General features: G+C 36.8%; 1 protein-coding gene across 1 annotated transcript in view; it reads right to left on the bottom strand.

The window, feature by feature from the left end:
• Positions 1-17,384: 17,384 nt before the first annotated feature.
• KCNC2 (potassium voltage-gated channel subfamily C member 2) overlaps positions 17,385-23,459 on the bottom strand; it is a 250,345-nt gene continuing 244,270 nt past the window's right edge. Inside the window, exons 5-6 of the mRNA XM_055587402.1 lie at positions 19,558-19,650; positions 17,385-18,492 (exon numbers count right to left, since the gene is read on the bottom strand). Of these exons, the coding sequence (XP_055443377.1) occupies positions 19,589-19,650 (62 nt within the window). The 3' untranslated portion in view covers positions 17,385-18,492; positions 19,558-19,588. The remainder of the gene's footprint in view (positions 18,493-19,557; positions 19,651-23,459) is intronic.

Raw genomic sequence — 23,459 nt, 5'->3', positions numbered from 1 at the left:
TTTTGTGTCTTTCAACAGTTTCAATTTTTTCCAAAAGGCTTTTCAATATCTTTTCTTGGATTATTTGTTTTTCATTTTGTTGTTTGAGAATGATATAGTTTTCTAATATAATATCTAGTTGACTATTTGTAGAATTTAAAAACATTATTGATTTTTATAAGTCTCTTATGACAAATTAATTTTATCCAGAAGCTTTATGAATTGTTTTATTAGTTCCATAGAGTTTTGGGTGATGCTGTAGGGTTGATCAAATAGCATGAAAAAAATGACATTTTTCTTTCTTCTAATCCTATAAGGATTGTGTTCCTTTTTTCCTTCTAAAATTATGGCCTTTTGTAAATTGTTACAGAGTAACAGTGTTAAGGTATATCTCTGGTAATGCCAATCTTAAACAGAAAGTATGTGATTTTCTGAGTTTCTTGCAGTTGTTTGACATTACAGCTTTTAGAAAGCTACAGAAAAATTCCCTTATCTGTAGCTTCCTGAAAGTTTTTAAAAACCATAATTGGTATTAATTTTATCAACTTATTTTCCTGAGTCTATTATGATCATTGTTTTCCTTCAATTAATGTGGTAAGCTGATACATTTTCTGATGCAGAATAACCATTGCATTCTTAGACAAAAGTCTAATTGATCATTATGAAATATTTTGAGTACTTTTTTGCCTTCTGCATGGTTATAACTTAAATTAGTACTAGTCATTGTTTCTTTGTTCTTTCATTTTCCAGTTTTGAATCAAGTTTATATTAACTTCAAAAAAGTAGGTTGAAAATTTTTCCTCTATCTCATTCTCTGCAATAAACATATAATATGAGGATAAGCTGTTCTTTGAATTTTGGGAAGAACTCATCAATAAAACCAATTGAGTTGTGACTTCTTGTTGAGAAGGTCACATAGGCTTTAATCATCACTGGAATTTTTTTTCTATTTTGTCTTGTACCATTTTGACATTTTACATCTTTCCCCCAAATTTAAACATTTCTGTTTAATACTCAAAATTTATCATGTATTTTTTCATAATATCCCTTTCCTATCTTGCAGTTACGATTGTGTCTGTAATTAGACATCTCCTTTCATTTTGTATTTTATATCTAAATTGCTTCCATTTTCCTTGACCTGATGATTGTTTATTCATCCGTCTCGTCAAGAAAGAGGTTTTCCTTGGTTACATTGTTGTTTGGTTTCTGTTCCAGTGATTGCTACCTTCCTCTTCTTTGCCTGGATTTGTTTCTCTATCATTTTGTCAGTGGTTTACTAATATCTTGCAGTGAATGCTTATCTCATTTTTCACTTTTTATTCTTCCTCAGTTCAGTTCAGTTCAGTCGCTCAGTCGTGTTCAACTCTTTGCGACCCCATGGAATGCAGCACACCAGGCCTCCCTGTCCATCACCAACTCCCAGAGTCCACCCAAACACACGTCCATTGAGTTGTTGATGCCATTCAACCATCTCATCCTCTGCTGTCCCCTTCTCTTCCCGCCATCAATGTTTACTAGCATCAGAGTCTTTTCAAATGAGTCAGCTCTTCACATTAAGTGGTGGAAATATTGGAGTTTCAGCTTCAACATCAGTCCTTCCAATGAACACTCAGGACTGATCTCCTTTAGGATAGACTGGTTGAATCTCCTTGCAGTCCAAGGGACTCTCAAGAGTCCTCTCCAACACCACAGTTCAAAAGCATCAGTTCTTTGGTGCTCAGCTTTCTTTATAGTCCAACTCTCACATCCACACAACTACTGGAAAAACCATAGCCTTGACTAGACAGACCTTTGTTGACAAAGTAATGTCTCTGCTTTTTAATATGCTGTCTAGGTTGGTCATAACTTTTCTTCCAAGGAGTATGTGCCTTTTAATTTCATGGCTGCAGTCACCATCTGCAGTGATTTTGGAGCCCCCCAAATTAAAAGTCTGTCACTGTTTCCCCATCTATTTCCCATGAAGTGATGGGACCAGATGCCATGATCTTAGTTTTCTGAATATTGAGGTTTAAGCCAACTTTTTCACTCTCCTCTTTCGCTTTCATCAAGAGCCTCCTTAGTTCTTCGCTTTCTGTCATAAGGGTGGTGTCATCTGCATATCTGAGGTTATTGATATTTCCCCTGGCAAACTTGATTCCTTTATTCTTTCTCACTCTATGAAAAATGAACTTAAAGCAGAACATTGCTATGTCACACATGTGTTGGTATGTTGTGCTTTCACTGTTACGCAATTCCATGTATTTTCTAATTGGTCTTATGAGACTCTCTTTCAGGTAAGAATATTTAATAGTATATAGATTTATTGCATTTTAAGCTATTCTCTTGTTATCAATTTCATTTTATTGCATTATGATCAAAGAACATGATTTTTTGAGATGTTGAGTCTTTGAATTTATGAAGATTCCTTGTAGGGTTAAAGCAAAAGTTGATTTCTCTGAGTGGGTTTGAAAAGAATGTATGAAGTTATATATTCATTCCAGCTCTTCTGTTCTAGATCCAATGTTCTTTAACATATCGATTTGCTCCTTATAAACTTAAGAAATAATCTTAAATTCATTAGTCTGTTATTAAAACTGTTAATCCAACTTGCTTTTGGTTGATATTTACCTGAAATATCTGTTACTCTGTATCATTATATTCAAACTTCTGTTGTTGTTTTGTTTCAGGTGAGTCTAAGTACTGCACAGTGCTTCTGATTATCACTTGGGAAAGTGTTTTCATATACATTGTTCTGTTGATACTTCCGCTTCACAGAAAGTGAAATGACCCGCCCAGTTCTTAGGCTTTCAGACCCTCAGTGCTTTCCCCTAGACCACAGCAGAGAGAGCGGAGTTTGCCACTTTCCGCTTTACGTCCAGTGTCCCCATTCTGAATGCCTTCCATGGAAATGCCATATTCAGAAACTTCAACATTCCCACTCTCACACCTCACTTCTGTCTCATTCCCACAGTGTATCACTAGGTGACTTCCCAGCTCATTGGATTTGAGAGAATTTTTAAATAGGAAATGATTAATTTTCCTCCTTCTCAAGGGGTGTTTAAATAATTAACAGCAACCTCCAGTGCCTCAACTCAAGGCAATGAATAATGTGGTAATTTCCAGCCTTTGGCAAGTCTAGTGGGAGAAATGTTTTTGAATCATGGGGTGTGGGAGTAGCCAGTTTCGGGCTTGTCATGAGCTGAATCACCTGTGCAGGCAGCTCGGCCCACACTACCCACACGACAGCTTAGCACTCTGAGTAGTCAACCTAAAGTTACAGGTGTGTAGAGAGGATCCAACTTCAAAAGATGAAAAATTTCAACACTTTTACAACCACTGAAATTCATTAAATTTACATATTCATTATATATGTATATATGCTACTTATGAAGCATTGATAAGAAATTTAATTTTATCCAAAAAGTATCATAAAAGCATGTTAACATTTTTACTCTATAGGGTGTACTCACATCATATGGGAACAGTTAAGTCAACTAATAGATCGATTAAAGTCATAATTTTGAGTTTTTGTTCGATTTGTCAATGAAGATTTTACTGTGATAAATGCCCCTAGGTGTTCTATACCCCCAATGCATCCTCTACCCTTTTCCCTCTTGCTCATGTCACTGCAGACACACAGGTTCCTTGCTGCTCCCTAATCATACCAATCATGCATGTGTGCTAAGCCGCTTTAGCCGTGTCAGACTCTTTGTAACTCCATGGACTGTAGCCCGCCAGGCTCCTCTGTCCATGGGATTCTCCAGGCAAGAATACTGGAGTGGATTGCCATGCCCTCCTCCAAGGCATCTTCCATGACCCAGGGATCTAACCCCTCTGTGCTGCATCTCCTGCCTTGCAGGCAAAATCTTTACCACCGAGCCACCGGGGAAGCCTCCATACCAATCATACATTTCTGCATTTCTGTCCTCTCAGCTGGAAACACTGTTGTCCCAGGTTTCTCCTAGGACTACAACTGCCTTGATTATCCAATACACATGGCACCTATACCATCCAATCACTTTCTTCACATGCCTGTCTATCTATTCAACCCTTATCACCAAATAGCATATAATGGATGTCATTTGTTTCTATAAATTCTATGAAAGCAAAGACTTTGGTGTGCCAAAAACACTATGCCTAGGACTTCCCTGGTGGTGCAGTGGATAAGAACCAGGTTGCCAATGCAGGGGAGCCAGGTTCAATCCCTAGTCCGGGAAGATTTCACATATCGTGGAGCAACTCAGACCTTGTGCCACAACTACTGAGCCCACTGTGCTCCAACTCCTGAAACCCGCCCACCTCGAGTCTGTGCTCTAGTCTGTGTTTACGAAGAGAAGCCGCCACAGTGAGGAGCCGTGGCACCACACGAAGAGGAGCTCCGCCCACTGCAACTAGAGAAAGCCCATGCACAGCAGCACAGACCCAACGCAATCAAAAATAAATGAAATAATAACTTAGAAAAAACACTCTAGCTAGGAAAAAATTGGGGATTCAATCGTTTTTTGTTAATGGATAAACCAAGAGAATTTAAGTACTATGCAAATTACAATAGACATCCTATAACTCTAAATTAATGACATATCAATGAAAATAGTATAATATTTCTGCAGTGTCTTAAATGTCATACTGTTTTATATAAATAAAAGATGTTATTAAAATGTTTTGGCTCATGATGAATTCCTAATTATTGCTTTTACCAGTCAACATTTGTGGAGGATTGAGTTTTTAATCATCTAACTCATGTTCAATTGAAAATATTTGGAGATAAAAGCATGCTAATAAAATCAACAAATATCTAAGTACCTATGTGCAAATGTTTAGATTTTTTTATACTTCTATCAACTGAAAGATCAGTAATCGATTTTGTTTAGTGACTGAGATTTCAGGCTCTCAGAGTTATTGCTGGAACATATCATAAAACTGGGTGGCAGATGGTTTTATCTCCACCACACAAATCAGGTACAAGAAGCCTAACATGGCTATATTTTGGTGATCAGATTAAATCCATCTTTATGGCCTTCTTTGTCATGAGCCAAAACATAGTAATTCAACATTAGTCATTAATGGGGAAATTTCTCTCTCTTTGTCTCTAAGATTCTATGAAGATACCAGGATTTTATGCAGTCCAGAAAATGAAGGTCTTTTGTTCTCACTAAAAGCTAAAGGCATGCTTCGATTTTAAGTTGGCATTTTTCTTTGGAGGAAGTAACATGCCATGGACAACAGAAGCTATACACTACCTGACTTTCTTCACTTCCATCTTATTCTCCTTTGCCTTCCTTGAACATAAGAAACTATAAATATGACTCAATTTACCAGGCTCTATGGCAGCTTGGGGGAGCCATGTGGCAGCTGAGCAATGAGTTGAACACAGAAGCTCACTGGTCTTGGTTCTCCCTCCTGGTGCAGGGTATATGATTCACTGGTACACAGTTATTTCCACATTCTTCTTCCTGCAACAGCCATGTGAAGCTGGAGGTATAGATACCATATGAAAAGCAAAAGAATAAAAGTCAACATGCTAACAGTGGCAGAAGAGAGAGCCAGCAAGAGCCTGTGTCCTTGATGGCACTGCTGAACAGCTGGGGCAATGCCAAGAACCAACTACGTACGCACTAAATGTTATGGCCCCAAACCAAACACCTATTTATTTAAAATATTTTAAGATTATGTTTCTTGTAGCTGAACACATTGCTAATTGAAATGCCGGTCTTGGGCAAGGGGATCTTTGTCTAGCATTGTAGCCCTGCTACCTGCTGTCTCAGCTCGGTAGGTACACCATGCTCTCATTTTCTGCAGTTAGGGCTGCTTCTCTGGCCTCTGGTGATAAAGTGAGCACAGTTATCTGCTAATGGCTGGTAACCTCCAAAGCCTGCCTCCTTCGTGGCCTTGGTGAATTTCACCATTCCACAGAGTGAGCAGTTCCAGCTTTTGGCCTTCAAGCACTTGATTTATTCTCCTCCCCCATGGAAATATCAAGCATATTCCCTGCAAATGAGCCTTTATACCCTAAACTGAGATCACTTTTAAAGGGTGAGACAGAGAAAGAAATGAAATAGGGAAAGTAGAGGATGATGTTAAATACTTTTTTTTCATATTAATTGCCCAGTTACACTATTATAACCTATCCTGTTTTGACATAAGTGTTGATATTTAATTTAGTCATTCAAAAGATCAGTTTTAAATTCCAGAGTCTGCCTCAGTTAGTGAGCAATCAACTGAATGATAGATGTTGGTTAAAATACCAAATAACAAATTACTGTTTCAAACCTTAATCTTTCCCATAAAAAAAAAAAAAAAAATCACAGACACAACCTAAGTTAATCTGAAAACAGATTTTATCACCAGGGATAAAAGAAAAAAAGGATGATATCAGCTTTATGTTAGCCACTTGAAATCACCTTTAATCCAAAGCCTATGTCTTATGCTCATGTCAGGCACAATTTAAAAACATCTACCTTTATCTAGAAATAAGCAGAACTTATTTGCCAAATATTTAAGAATATTGGCTCATTTTTTTCTGGCTAAAGAGAAATGCTGTCATTTCCTCCATTTATTAAAAATAATCACTCAACTCCACTTTCCACATCTACAGTTGCCCTATTTGTCTGCTCCCTTTTGTAACAACTTTTCTAAAAAGAATTTCTCCGTGTGTTGTCTCCAGGTCTTCATTCTCTTAAACCTATCTTAACCAGATTTTTACCTGTGTCACCAAAGCTGATCTTGTCAAGGTTGCCAATGTCTCCGCAGTGCTAAATCCAATGACCAGTTCTCCCAATTGATTGTTTCCTCCTCCTTCATTCATTTTATTTCTAAGCTTTCAGTCCCCTGCATTCTTTTCATTTCCATCCCTCCTCACTCTTTGGTCATTCTCAATCTCATTTGTTGGTTATAACAATCTCTCCCTACCTGGAAGTGTCCCAGGAATCAGTCCCTAGATCTCTTCACTTTCCCATCTACAGAAAACTCCCTTGGTGATCTCACCCATTAGGATAGCTTTAAGCGCCATCTTTACGTCAACAACTCTCAAAGTATGTTTTCACCTCAGACCTCTTACTCAACCTATGTCATATCTAATAACCAAGCTGATATACCCATCTACATCTTTAAACTATCCACTTGTTGTTCAATGGAAATCTTATATTTATACATACATAAATGTGTGTGTGTGTGTGTTCGTCACTCAGTTGTGTCTGACTCTGTGACCCCATCGACTGTAGCCTTGTTGTCCATGGGATTCTCCAGGCAAGAATACTGGAGTGGGTTGCCATTTCCTTCTCCAGTGTATCTTCCCAATACACACACACACACACACACACACACATATATAAGGAAATTAAAAATCAATTTTCCTAAGAAGCCAAAATACAGGGTTAATCACTTTATTTTCTTAGAAAGAAATTTACAAGTAAAAAATATAAATACACTTTTTGTGCCTAGCCAGTTTCTTCAATAGCTGAATCTTTCACCTATTAATATGAAGTTTTAGACACAGTGCTATAGATAATCTAGAATGTATTTTTACATTAGTAAATGTGCTTTAGAAAAAGTTAAGTTTTCTTTTCCCAAGTGTGCTCTATTTTCCTTCGTTCAAAAAAAAATATGTCAAGTTATATGCCTCAAGAAGAGTTCAGTTCAGTTCAGTCGCTCAGTTGTGTCTGACTCTTTGCGACCCCATGAATTGCAGCACGCCAGGCCTTCCTGTCCATCACCAACTCCCCAATTTCACTCAGACTCACGTCCAATGAGTGAGTGATGTCATCCAGCCATCTCATCCTCTGTTGTCCCCTTTTCCTCCTGCCCCCAATCCCTCTCAGCATCAGAGTCTTTTCCAATGAGTCAACTCTTCTCATGGGATGGCCAGAGTACTGGAGTTTCAGCTTTAGCATCATTCCTTCCAAAGAAATCCCAGGGCTGATCTCCTTCAGAATGGACTGGTTGGATCTCCTTGCAGTCCAAGGGACTCCCGAGAATCTTCTCCAACACCACAGTTCAAAACCATCAATTCTTCAGCACTCAGCTTTCTTCACAGTCCAAACCTCACATCCATACATGACCACTGGAAAAACCATAGCCTTGACTAGATGGACCTTTGTTGGCAAAGTAATGTCTCTGCTTTTCAATATGCTATCTAGGTTGGTCATAACTTTTCTTCCAAGGAGTAAGCGTCTTTTAATTTCATGGCTGCAGTCACCATCTGCAGTGATTTTGGAGCCCAGAAAAATAAAGTCTGACATTGTTTCCACTGTTTCCCCATCTATTTCCCATGAAGTGATGGGACCAGATGCCATGATCTTCATTTTCTGAATGTTGAGCTTTAAGCCAACTTTTTCACTCTCCTCTTTTACTTTCATCAAGAGGCTTTTTAGTTCCTCTTCATAAGAAAGAGTTAGCTTATCTTTATTTTTATCTCAGAAAAAAACAAAACCAAAATATCTTACTGACATTGTTAATAATGTTGGCCATTGCGTCCACCCTTCTCAAGCTAAATGAGGGCATGTTTTCCATTTTCATAGGATTGTGAGAAATAACTAAGCAAATAACTATGTTACTATAACCACTGCTTTAAGCAGTTCATAATTAAACTCCCTCTTAATGTAAAAAAAAAAAAGATAAAACCACTTTTTGTGGATTTAGTAATTTTTTACAGAATTCTCAATGAACTAGGGAAGTACTAATACCACATCAAAGATTATGTCTAATTTGGTTGGTCCTACTGTGACCCTGCAGAGAAGGCAATGGCAACCCAGTACTCTTGTACTATTGCCTGACACTCTTGCCCCACTCCAGTACTCTTGCCTGACAAATCCCATGGACAGAGGAGCCTGGTAGGCTGCAGTCCATGGGGTCGCGAAGAGTGGGACATGACTGAGCGACTTCACTTTAACTTTTCACATTCATGCCTTGGAGAAGGAAATGGCAACCCACTCCAGTGTTCTTGCCTGGAGAATCCTAGCGACGGGGGAGCCTGGTGGGCTGCCGTCTCTGGGTTCACACAGAGTTGGACATGACTGAAACGACTTAGCAGCAGCAGAAGCAGCCAGCAACACTGTGACCCTGTCGGTAATCTTGGAATCTCTTAAGCCTACTTTGCAGAATAAAATAAAAGTTATATATAATATTTTTATATTCTTCAGAAAATATGCTAAGACTTTCCAAATCATATTGAACCTTTAAATTACCAAAGAGATTTGGCTGATTTCTATTTATTGTTATAAAATGTAAACAACTCAATCTTTGGAGATTTAGTTTGTAAACAATAGGGAAAAAAAAAGACCTTTGAAAGTATATTCATTTTGATGCTTGGATGAATTTGAAAGGAAGATTTCATTATCTTTAAAGGCAACCTGGAAATGGATTTAGAAACTGTTGCCAAAATTTTGTCCCATGATTATTACCTGCAAAAAAAAACATACTAGAAATAAAAACTATGTTACTACTCTATGAAAATTCTTTGCAAAAAAAAAATCAATGATCACATAATAATTATAATCATAATTCAGTTCAAATTTACTGAGGAGAATCTCTGAATTCAATACTGTGCTAAGGATGCGTGCATGCATGCTAAGTCGCTCAGTGTGTCTGACTCTGTGTCACTGTCTGGACTGTAGCCCCCCAGGCTCCTCTGTCCGTGGGATTCTCCAGGCAAGAATACTGGAGTGAGTTGCCACGTCCTCCTCCAGGGGATCTTCCCGACCCACAGATCAAACCTGCCTCTCCTACACCTCCTGCACTGGCAGGTGGATAGTTTACCACTAGCCCCACCTGGAAAGCCCCTGTGATAAGTATACTATATGCATTTTCTCATTTAGAACTCATGACAAAATTATGATATAGATATTACTATTCTCAACAGTTTACATGTTTCTATAAAATTTGGTTTAAATTACTTACTCGAAATCTATATCACTAGTAAAGGAGAACACGATTCCAACTCAAATTTACTTTGACTCTAAAGCCATCTGCTTTACCATAGGGCAACAAAGGTCCATCTAGTCAAGGCTATGATTTTTCCAGTAGTCATGTATGGATGTGAGAGTTGGACTATTAAAAAAAAACCGAGCGCTGAAGAATTGATGCTTTTGAATTGTGGTATTGGAAAAGACTCTTGAGAGTCCCTTGGACTGCAAGGAGATCCAACCAGTCCATCCTAAAGGAAATCAGTTTTGAGTGCTCATTGGAAGGACTGATGCTGAAGCTGAAACTCGAATATTTTGGCCACCTGCTGCGAAGAGCTGAGTATTTGAAAAGACCCTGATGCTAGGAAATATTGAAGGCAGGAGGAGAAGGGGACAGCAGAGGGTGAGATGGTTGGATGGCATCACTGACTCAACAGACATGAGTTTGGGAGGACTCCAGGAGTTGGTGAAGGACAGGGAGGCCTGGCGTGCTGCAGTCCATGGGGTCGCAAAGAGTCGGACATGACTGAGCAACTGAACTGATCTGAACTCAACTGAAGGGCTTCCTAGGTAGCGCTAGTGGTAAAGAACCTGGCTGGCAATGTAGGAAATGTTAAGAGATGCGGGTTTGATCTCTGGGTCAGGAAGATCCTCTGGAGAAGGACACGGCAACCCAGTCCAGTGCTCCTGCCTGGAGAATCCCATGGACAGAGGAGCCTGGTGGGTTGCAGTCCATAGGGTTACAAAGAGTCAGACAGGACTGAAGCAACTTAACACAACACACAACACAGGTTAAGTAGGTTTATCTACAAATTGCAATATAATAATTATTTGTGCTAATTGGTAGGGGTGGGGGGTAGATCAGGGGAGATCTTTAAAGAGAATTTCTGATCTTAGAAGTTAATTCTGGCATTGCTGTTGAAAAGTTCAGATAAAAATATATGAGGTTTAAAATAAAAGTAAGCACAAAATCTGTGGCAAATTGAAGTTTAACTTAGACAGTTATTAGTGTCCAAGAAGGCCCAAACCAATAGGTGAGGCAGGACAGCAAGAGGTCCAGGGTCAGTGATGGCACTGTGTCTACCATATCCCTGAGACTTTATGAGGCCCTGGAGCTACCGAACAAAGGAACTAGAGAAAATAATGGATTATTGACTATAGACACACAAGAAAGAACCACATGATAGAATGTGTTGAATGGCAAAGTTAAACATTTGTTTTATTCCAATGTTGATAGATTGACAACTAGGAAAGAACATGGTGAGATGCAAATTCAGAAGATTCAGTCTAAGTAACAGTTCAGTTTAACAAATATGTATTGAGATTCTTCAGTGAGCTTGGAAGTTTGCCTTGCAGTAAGGATAGCGTGATGAATATACCTGTTGGGGGACTCTAAGGGGCAGTGTCCAGAAAAAGAGTGGATCTAACTAGGTCATTTTATCATATTTTGGGCAGTAAAATGAAAAGAGATGAATGGCAACAACTTAGTTTATTTACAGCTCCCTTTCAATTTAATTATTTCAAAAAAGGAAATTTAATTCTTTCAAAAATTGAAAGCTGTTTTATTAATTCTCAATTTATGATATTATAAAAAATCATCTAAATGTCTGTTTCAAAATTATCTAACAGAGTGGTTGGAATTCCTCTTCACCTCCACCCTACCTATGTAAGTCCTCAAAATGCTTTTTTCATTTTGTTTTTGTGATTCACCACAACTTACAATATCAACTAAGGAACTAGACAAACTGCATTTCATTGGACCAGTTAAACAGGCAAGGAAGATTTTATTTAAGATTATTGCAATAAGGGAGAGAGATTAAACTCAACTACACTGAAACAGAAGTGGTAGAGTTTTTAAGCCCTGGCGTGAGCCAGTAAAAAGTACCAGAGGACATTAGAGGCGAGGTTGGTTAATGTGACTGGTTCATCAGTGTTTGCTAATTGGCACTTAAGAAATGCATATATATGGAATTAAGAAAGATGGTAATGATAACCCTGTATGTGAGACAGCAAAAGAGACACAGATGTATAGAACAGTCTTTTGGACTCTGCGGGAGAGGGCGAGGGTGGGATGATTTGGGAGAATGGCATTGAAACATGTATAATATCATATGTGAAACTAATCGCCAGTCCAGGTTCCATGCATGATACAGGATGCTCGGGGCTGGTGCACTGGGACAACCCAGAGGGATGGGACAGGGAGGGAGGAGGGAGGGGGTTCAGGATGGGGAACATGTGTACACCCATGACGGATTCATGTTGATGTATGGTAAAACCAGTACAATATTGTAATTAGCCTCAAATTAAAATAAATAAATTTATATTAAAAAAGTTAGGCTCCTACCTTCCCACAGAGACTAGGAGTTAGAGGTGCTATCTTTTGTGATTATTCTATTTCAAAGAAATGGATCCCAGGAACTTGAAAAAGATATTCCTGGGTTGTAGAAATGGTGAGAGCTAGAAGGCTTACACTTCCAAGGGGCAGAGAAAGAATTTACACTAGCAAGTTTTCAAAAGTAAACACTTTAAGAAAAAGGGATGTCAGGGGCCAATGCCAGAAAGAAACATGTGGTGACCTAGAGGGGTGGGATAGGGCTCGTGAGAGGGAGGCTCAAGAAGGCAGGGATATGTGTATACTTATGGCTGATTCATATTGTTGTAGGGCAAAAACCAACACATACTGTACAGAGATCATTTTCCAATTTAAAATAACTTTAAAAATAGTGTTTTGTGGAATTGAGAGGAATGGTAAGGCATCTTGGTCATAACCATCAGTTGGCAATTCAAAAGATAACATTTGTCTTCATGAAACAGCCTCATAGTTCACCTGGTTTAATTAGAAGGATTATTTGATGGTGTGAGGCTGCAGAAGTTTCTGCCTGTGGATCTTGAGTGAACCACTTATGTCAGAAGATGCTTTCTAAGCAGCAATTCTACGTGTCCTTCTTCCACAGGTCCAACATACTGCATGTCAATACCAGAACATTTGGTGCCAAGAAAAAATAATATTAAAAGCAAAAAATGTTATTTTACCTTAATATTTTGACACTCCACGTTATGGTTGCTATGTGTTTTCAGTTCTAAAAAACAATAGGTGGATCTGAGCCTGAAACAATTTAATTTTGGAAACTAAACCTTAACATCAAAAGGCAACATGTTCTCAGTAATCCTCTGCCATTTTGTGCTCTTATAATAAATTTTTTAAAAACTTATGTAAATTCATTTTACACAAATCAAAACAAATATAAAGCCAGTAGGATTTTATATTTTGATAGTCAGCTAGTTCTGAAAATATTTTTAACATTAATGTAAAAGTAAAGAAAGGCTATTACTTTGTCAAAACTGAAACAAGCAAATAAAAACAGAGCATCTAAGAGGAAACTGTCTAAATTCACTAAAGAATATGAAAATTTGTGGTCTCTTCTCTAGCATCCCTGTGATGGAATGGAAACCTTTCAAGGTCTCCAGTGAAAAGAAGGTCTGGCCTTTTTGTGCAGAATTTATTCTAACATGACTTATGAAGCTGAATTATATAATTATTTCTTTACCTTTGACTTGTCCTTTTGCTTATTTCACACTAACTGGCCTTGCTTCAGGCAATATTCAGTGTTTGCTACTTTATCTTTGGCTTTTCTTTGCCTTTGTATTTGCAACAGTGTGAGTGTGTGTCTGTGTGTGTGTGTTTTGATCGGTATTATCTTAGATTCTGGGGCTCTCTAACAGTCATCCACCTAGAATTCTTACAATTTTTTTTAAGTTTTTTGCCACCCAGTGTGATAAGGAACATCTACTGCAACAGGAGAAAATACCACTGTACAGTGTTTAAACTACTGTCTTTGTTTCCAGATAGAGACCAAATTACTGGTAAAATGTGGGATCTCAGGGAAAAAAAGAAAAGAAAGAAAGAAATACACAGTCATTCCTTAGGTACTGACTTCATGCTTAAGTCTTTGCAATAAAATTACAGGTTTTATTTTTGATGAGAAAATTAAGTATATCTTTAAGTCATATACTTTCTCTTGGCCATTAAGAAATAACTGGTTTTAAATTAACTGTTCAGTTCATTGCTAACAGATCTCAAAAGGAGATAAAAACACAGAGACCATTGATTAAAGTTTAATCAAAGCTTTTAGGAATTACGATCTTCGAATTACATTAAGAATGCTTTTATATCCTAGCTGTTTCACCTCACTATTCACTACTCCTAAGACAAATGTGAAATTGTCACTAATGCCAAAGTCATTTTAATCATTTTGGTGTGATGACAACTCTTTCTAACTCAGAAAAAACTCTAAGTGTTTACCAAATTTATAACAAAGATCAAAAATATTTTCCCTCAAAAATAATATACTTGAGTTAGATGGAATGTCCTTATATCACTTTTTGATTATAAGAAATACACTGAGAAATGAAGATTTAAACTCTATGGATTTACAATACACCTACAAAATTCTTTTTAATGACATCTCATTTTGGAATCACATTTGATGACTATGAAAAAAAAAATTTTTCCTAATACAGGTACTTGGCTGATCTGCTAGTAAAAGACTAGCTAACCTATATGATAAATTCACTTCAGTTCAGTTCAGTCGCTCAGTCGTGTCTGACTCTTCCTGACCCCATGAATTGCAGCACGCCAGGCCTCCCTGTTCATCACCAACTCTTGGAGTTTACTCACACTCATGTCCATCAAGTTGGTGATGCCATCCAGCCATCTCATCCTCTGTCATCCCCTTCTCCTCCTGCCCCCAATCCCTGCCAGCAGCAGAGCCTTTTCCAATGAGTCAACTCTTTGCATGAGGTGGCCAAAGTATTGGAGTTTCAGCTTTAGCATCAGTCCTTCCAATGAACACCCAGGACTGATCTCCTTTGGAATGGACTGGTTGGATCTCCTTGCAGTCCAAGGGACTCTCAAGAGTCTTCTCCAACACCACAGTTCAAAAGCATCAATTCTTTGGCACTCAGCTTTCTTCACAGTCCAACTCTCACATTCATACATGACCACTGGAAAAACCATAACCTTGACTAGACGGACCTTTGTTGGCAAAGTGATGTGTCTGCTTTTCAATATGCTATCTATGTTGGTCATAACTTTCCTTTCAAGGACTAAGCGTCTTTTAATTTCATGGCCGCAATCACCATCTGCATCACCATCTATTTTTTGGACCCCCCAAAAATAAAGTCTGACACTCTTTCCACTGTTTCCCCATCTATTTGCCATGAAGTGATGGGACCAGATGCCATGATCTTAGTTTCCTGAATGTTGAGCTTTAGGCCAACATTTTCACTCTCCTCTTTCACTTTCATCAAGAGGCTCTTTAGTTCCTCTTCACTTTCTGCCATAAGGGTGGTGTCATCTGCATATCTGAAGTTATTGATATTTCTCCCGGCAATCTTGATTCCAGCTTGGGCTTCTTCCAGCCCAGCGTTTCTCATGATATACTCTGCATATAAGTTAAATAAGCAAGGTGACAATATACAACCTTGAAATATATATGGTATTTATCAAATCTACAAGTTTAATTCATGCTCATTTTTTTCTTTGTTATGTTTCATTTGCTAATAATATGCATATAAGTCTTTCGTAAAATAATATACATGTCTAGGCCTCATCCCCAGATATAATTTAAAAGGTTTACATTTTATCTGGCATTTGTTTTTTTAAGTGACATCAACAATTTTTTTGATGCAGAGCCAGGATTAGATATCAATATTCTAGGTGAAGTTTTCAATGCTTGGAATGATGTCTTATGTATCTGTGCTTCCCTGGGCTGCTCTAATGGAAACTATGGACTTTGGATAATCATATATCAATGCAGATTCATCAATTGTAACAAATACCACTGGTGTAGAATGCAGAGAGCAGGGAATGTTGTGCATGAGTGGGAGCAGGGGGTAAATGGGAAGGCTGTATTTTTTGCTTAATGTTTCTATGAATCTAAAGCTGTTCTAAAATATAGTTCATTTTTTAAAAATTGAGTGCTTAGGCACCTGGGATTCTCAATGGAGAATACACAGTCTTTGAACATTTTAATGTTCAAAGTGCATATTCATTGGTCTGTCACTTTTACATGACAGTTTGATGAATAAAGAAACCATGTAATACTAATGCAATTTAATTATTTAATCCTTAGATAATGAAAAATATCATATTCTCAGAGTTGTTTCAGGGGAGAACAGGAAATAAAAGATCAATAATAATGATACTGCAACTATGTCAGGGAAAATTTATATAAATCTATAGTATTCATTTAGTTCTAAATGTCTTCAAGCATGTTATAAATCCTCCAAAGTCCTTGCTTTGTATTATCGTCTTTTAATATATTCACTGTCTCTTTCCAAGTTAAGTTCACTCTTGCTCATTCATCTGTCTTGTGATTTATTTCAAAGATAAACTGAATATCTTCCCCTTTTTTCTGTAAGTATTTAATCTTGATTTTTAATCAAAATTTGATGGCAATTATCATGTATTAAAATGCATTCTTTCCCCCATCCTATATAATTTTCCTTTTTACAGTAAAACCTACATCCTGACACCACAGTTAACAACTTTTTGTCAGTAATTATATTTAGACAGATTTTCTTTTCTGAATCTTGTTTTCTTAATAGTCTCTTAATAGACTTAATAATCAATAGTCTCTTAATAATCTAGCTCTTTTAGACCTAGAAAAGATTCAGTAAAGTGTTAGATTTGTCAACCTTATTTCTCTTTTCCATTTCCCTTTCTTCTGTTCCTGCTGGTGACGTAGAATTTACAGGTAAATAAACACAGAACCCTGCAATGTAAATGGAATGCCAGCCACATGTGGTGTACTGCTGAAACACTCATCTTTTACCCAAAAGCGAGACAGAAGTCATATTAGAAGATAAGGCATTTATAAGAGGGCTTCCCAGGTGGCAGTAGTGGTAAAGAAACTTCCTGCCAAAGCAGGAGACACGGGTTCAGGGAAGATCCCCTGGAGTAAGAAATGGCAACCCATTTCAGTATGCTTGCCTAGAGATTCCCATGGACAGAGGAGCCCGGCAGGCTACAGTCCATGGGGTCACACAGAGTTGGATACGACTGAAAGGGCTCAGCACAAGAAGCTCAGTAGATATTTAAACCATAAGAAACTATGACAGGAAAATCGTAACAAATATATACGTGAATAGTCTTGCCTCTCTGATCTTTCACTTCACCACCAGTAAAATGAAAAAAAAAAATATTTACCTCCAGAATCACTGTGATGATTAAGTTAAAAAGTGTAAGTGAAAATTCAGTATTTAGTCATAAAATGCCATATAAAAATCAAATACCATAATAATAATTTTACCACTTCAGAATTATAAGAGCAAAAATCACTTAGAAGAGGAAAACACTGGCTACATGTCTAAGGCTTGAATGAAAATGTGACCTATGTATGTTTACAAATCCTTTCATCTCAAATTCTTTATTATGCATGAGTGTCTTTTGTTATCACGATGCATAAAAATGGTAAAGCCTGTTGAAAACTCCAAAACAAAGAGACGAGCCAAGGAAAAAACATGAATAATTTATTCCGATAGGATTCAAGTTTATCCCCAACTTATTTGCCTTTTATTCTTCATTTTAGTTAATTACATTTTCACCATTTATCTTCAAGGTTATGCATGCACCTTGAGATGGTCACAAAAGGTCCGTGATATAGGGGTTCATAATTAGGTTGTATGTTATATTCAGAGTCCCAGGGGAACTAAGAGATTCCAGAAATACTGATTAAGCAAGATGAATTCTTATACAGTTTCAACTACAACAGTTTTAAAGACAAGTACAAGCTTCTTTGCCACAAAATTCACAAAAAAAGTAATCGATTGAAGAATATCTCTTTTATGCAAAATATACATTTTAGGATATAATTCAATTAATATTCTACTATATACTGACACTGTTCTTGATAATTTAATAAAAAAATACTCTCATTGCCAGAATTTTATTTTTTTAATATTTATAATTGAGGTAACAATGACAAAATGCTTGAATCATGAATAATATTAATGAGTTTAAGTCAAATAACTTTTAAGAACTTAAAACAAATGTGAGACTCCAAATGGGTCAGTTTTGACAAATAGGCACTGAAAATTTTACAACATAATATGACAAGCTAGTATAAGTGGTTTATTAAAAATAAATGCTACAGTTAGTGTTTGTGGATCTAACCAACAAAGGAGAACTAAAGGAAATTAAGACAGACCTATAGCACACCAATAGCACTGCTTGTATGATCACAGCACAATCTACTGCAGGTCCACAAAGGGTAATTCACAGAGCGGCGGGCCTTACTTGAAGCTCCAGAGATGCTGACCGTGACTCTGGCTTTCTTTGATGTGAGATGGCCAAAGCTGTTGACCCATGCATACATGTGGGTATTTACAGCTGTTTCACGCCAGCAGTCCTCAGCAGACCACTCATATGGGCAGCACCAAATGAGTTCCAGCCACAGTTCTTGCATAGGCTTCTCATGCCTCATGAAGACGCCAGGATCTCTTCCAAGTGCAACCTGGTCACGTCAGGGCACATTCAGCAGCAGAAGTCTGTTTCCAGAACAGTCCTTGGTATGGCTAAATTCCACTGTCCCTTTTTCAGCAGTCAAAAATCCATGATAAATTCTGTACAACACTGCAGTCAATAACAGCAGCACCAGACAGTATATTAATTCCTTTACCATAAAGTTGTTTTTAATTATAACTTTCTATGTGTAGTGCTATCAAAAGCATCACTGAATTTCTAAATATCAGTTGTTTATGTCTGGGTAAATACTTTGCTGTACAAGGTCTCTGACATGCAGGTCATGCTCTAGGACTTGGGGATATAAAGTAACACATGTTATGTGGGCAATTCTAAAAGTGACAACTGTCTCCCTAACCGGAAAAAAACATGAGCATTAGGAATTAGCAGTCTCAAGGATCCTAAATGCCTTAGAAATATTGTTTATCTCTCAATTTATAGTATGGTATTTTCTTCCCTCTCATGTCCAATACATCAGACACACTACTGCTATTGCATTTGTAGGGATGTGCAAACAGAATGTCTTCCATTTGGACTGAATAAGACACCCTGAGGGTTTCATCGGCGTGTCCTGATGAATTCTGGTTGCTAGGTAGTAGAAACTGACACTGCAGCAGGCAATCAAATGCAACGGTAAAACTGCTGCTTAAATCCTGCTCCTCACAAAGCTTCACAGTACCAATTATCTTAGGTAGTCTACGGGGCATCATTAATTTACACACAAGGCAGAGAGGCTGTTCCAAGTAGTGAAGAAGGCAAGGGGCAGGGGAGAAGACCCAGTACTAAAATCATGAACACCTTATCAAGGCATTTCTGTGCTTCACGGAGACAGATGGCATATACATATAAGACAGGGAGCTAAGACATGCGGACAGAACAACATACAGGACAAAGCACCTGATTAAACACTGCCTGAAAACCTGATTAATGCTGTCAGTCAGGAATTTAAGGCTGGTCAAGAAAGCTTCCTGTGAACAACAATGCTCTTTGTTGTTTGCGAAAAAAAAATAATAAATTAAATAAAAGAAGGGGGTAAAAAAGACCAGAATTTTGAGTGATATTTGGCACCCTGACTCTGAAAATGATGACAAATTCTGGGATTAAAAAAAAGAAAACATGAGTCTAGTTCCAAATAGCAGTTCCTATCTGAACGATGCAAGCCTGGCTGGCAGTTACCTTTCTCATGTTTTGTGCCTTCCCCAAGCCATTAAGTAAGAGATCTGGCCTCAGCTTGCGTGTAACCAGTAATGACAATCTCTTTGCAGTTATCTGTGTGCAAACAACCAGAGACATTCAGAACTCCAATACAGCATTTTGGAAGGAAAGTAAATCAATCAAGAAATTAAACAAATCTTTTTTTTCAAAGACTAAGAAAGAAAAAAAGAATTGTCAAGGAGAAATTCGCCCTCCCTGCCCCACAGTTCAACATGCAGAACAGCCAACCAGTGCCTTCACATCAGCAGGATGGCTCAATGCAAGTACACATATCCCGAGCCCTCTGCGGTCCCCGAGCTCTGCGACATCGCTTTCAGGTGATAGAGACAAGATGGTCCATGCAAATGAGCTGACCCAAGTCATGTTGTGTGCATTCAAAACAGAATCCCAGACATCTTCAGAATGGTTCAGAGTCACAAGAAATGAAGTTCCCATGAAGTAGCTGGCATTTGGAAGCACAATGATTTAAATATATCTCCCTGAAGATGTGTTTATGTATTAGGGTACTCGCCAATATCTGGTGCTATCTGTCATTTTATTGCGAAAGGAGATCAGGGCAATTCATACGGAGAAGTGGTAGCACTACTGGGAGAAGATTCGTTTAAAGCCAGGATAAGATTCGTCAGCTACCCAAGTGGCATTTCTGACCTCAGATAGTAGTATCATGCAGGATTTATACTGTGTTAATGGCGTCTGGAGTAACTCTACATTTAATTATTTCCATTATGGGGTAAACAGTACTTGAATTAAGACCATTTAGCCAACTGATGCGGTTTGGTTTACAAGATAGATGGGATGGGAGATCGAGAGCGCCTCAGAGGACAAGGAGAGTTGTAAGGTGAAGTTACTGGAGAGAGCCTCAGAGCATTGCCTGCCAAGCCCGCTATGTTGTTTAAGCTTCGGGATTTTTCATATCCTTTTATGGAAAAATGCACAGACATCAGTTGAATTCAACCAGAAAATAGACACAGACAGACAATATCATGCAGGGTAATCAAAGTGCTATTTTTGAGCTCAAAGAATTTTCTTACAAAGAATTCAATATTGAGACAATTTACAACTCTAAAAAAAAAAATGAAGCTCATTGTAGCTGTCATTTCCAAAAGATTAAGCCAGCTATCACAAATCACTATTGTAATAATCAAAATCTATTCTTTTCCAAATTATAGTTTGCATTGATGTAATTTTGACATATTCAGTATCAGAAAACTTTTAAGTATTATGCAAAGCAACTTAAGTAAGATATAAATTTGGCTAGTATTTTTAAATTTCAGAATACGTCCCTGAAAAAAAAAAAATGAGCTATTTTTTCTCTTTTCATTCTTATGTTAGTATTTACTAAGCTAATAAAGCATGCTTAAGTTTAAGTGGACAACTCTTTCCCAGCATCTTTAATCTTCCAGCTTTAAAAGGGGAAGGGGTTAAAAGGATGATTCCTCAATAATGGCTTTTAATGCCATTATCTAGGTGATGTAGAATGAATGCCCATTTCTAATCCCTTGTATTAAAAAATAAATAAATGAGTAATATAAACTGAGTCATCATTTCAGTAAATTTAAATCTGATTTTGATTATATATTTTCAGCTGATTCTTCCCTGCCAGGAATGAAGAATAATTTGATATTAATCCACCTTTTCTTCCTATTATCTTGCATTCTAATCTTCTGTTCATAATAATCATTGACTTACAGAAACCTTGCCACTTATAGGTCTTTCTGACAAACTTTAACCCACTGATTTTTGCCTTAGCTGCTCAACCCACACCCATCAAGGACACTTTTGGAAGAAGTATATATTGTGGTATTTTTTATTAGAAAAGACTAGAGGCAGGTAAATGAGGTAGTGAGTACCTACTGTAAAAGGAGAGGTAAAATTGTCTTAAAAGCCAGGCAATCATTAACCGAAAAAATAGTCATATTATACAATTCAGTAAATAAATGTTCTGACAGCCCCATTGAAAAAGTGTTATAGATCCAGAAAGTGAAACAGCTCTACTTGGGGTAAGGTTTGACTAGTAGGAACCCCCTCTCTACATACACACCCACAAACTTTCAGCAGATTAGATGTTTTCTTTGATATTTTGTAGATGAAAATTTATGTCATCCACTGATTATAGTAAAGTTCTCTAGGACATAATTTCCGCTAATGAGAAAATTATCTGCCTATATGTTTTATTAGTATTTTGAGCTATAAAGCATGTGAGGTGGCATATATTTCACTCTGCTCTGGTGGGTGATGGAATAGTTAATGAGAGAATGTCTTAAATAATTAAAAAGGAATTGCAAGTCATTCATTCTTACATAGGGACCTTCACATTTCTAGAGGGCTAATTATCATTACTCTTCTGTAATGCGATTGGAAATATAACTAGGACTTGTAGAAAGAATAATTTATCCAAGTTGACTTGGATTTTTAGTGTAACCTAAAAATGTAAACTAGACTATAAACATTGATTGGTGTTGATTAAAAGCAACCTCGTGAATATACATGAATCAAAGAAGGTTAATAACTATAAACCATCCTTGTAAAAATATACATCTTTTTCCCCCACAATAACCATGTTCTCTATGAGACTTCCAAAAAAGGTAAAAATCTGTTTAACAATTTATATTAATCATGTTATTTACATGTAAATCTTGGTTGCCCTTGTAAATGTTTGGTTACTTTTCTGAATTCTAGCCATTAAGATAAATATTATTTATTCTGTTTATAAGTCCTTTTATTTTTAATAACTATGATTTCCATGTCCATTTGAGAAGGGTTCCCTTATAATTTAGTAACAAGTATTTAATTAGTAAAATTATGTTTTTCATATACATTTATTCTTCCTTTATTCTGCAGGTTCATTTATGATTAGAAAATTTGACAAAATTTTGCCTCATCAAGCTTTTATTGAATGGAATGACCAAAAATATAATTTATGAGAATAAACAATATTGAACTCAATTTGAACTAACATCTAAATACATGATATACATTTTATACAGCTTTTAAGAGCACATATTTGTTTGGGGCAATATTGAAACTGCCTATTTGTGCACTATCAATGAGATGTTTGTGTTCATGTAAAATGATATATATATAAAACTACCATAAAAATAAAATCATAGGTTCTAAGTTTTGGGAGTTCATTCATTTAGGTAATCCACATGTTTTCTTAATGCATGCCCAACTGCATTTACACTTGTTGATAGAAAAAGAATACAATGGGGATCCAGTCATTTTTATCATCTATACAGGGGAGAATTTACATAACTCAAAAATCAGGTCAGTGTAGAAAACGATTAGAAACATACAGAAGATAAATATGTGAGTGGGAATAATAGAAGACATCTCTAATCTATATAAAGGAAACAGGAGAAGAAATGAATGGATTTCTAATAGACATGACAAAGAAAACACTGAGAAGATTAAGTGAAAATAGCCAGAAATGTTACCAGATCTAGGGGAAAAAAAACACAGATCTACAAAATAAGCAAGAATGAAAAAGGATTTGTTTATAGTGAGAAATGATGAAAAATAAAAAGCTCATAGTTGGGTTTTCAAAGATGCTTTCATTGATAGAATTTGTATTTGTGAAATAAGATCACATATATAATTTTCTCATATAAACACAATATCTTATTAATTGCTTTGCTATGGAATTTTGCCATTTTACAGGAAAACTATATTTATATAGGTGCTTTATAGTTTTCAAAGTCTTTTAAAATATGTGATCCCCTCTGACAGTTTAAAATTCAAAATATTATCTAACATAGAAGAAAAACATTCTAGCTAGAGTCTTAACATGTAACCCTAGTATAAATATTGCATGTGATATTTTATTGAATGATGCTTAAAATATATCCAAATATAACCACATA

The sequence above is a fragment of the Bubalus kerabau genome, chromosome 1 (genome assembly GCF_029407905.1).
Source record: "Bubalus kerabau isolate K-KA32 ecotype Philippines breed swamp buffalo chromosome 1, PCC_UOA_SB_1v2, whole genome shotgun sequence".
In the NCBI taxonomy this organism is placed as follows: domain Eukaryota; kingdom Metazoa; phylum Chordata; class Mammalia; order Artiodactyla; family Bovidae; genus Bubalus; species Bubalus kerabau.
Note: the sequence above shows the minus strand (reverse complement) of the source record. Positions and strands in the feature narration are given on the sequence as shown.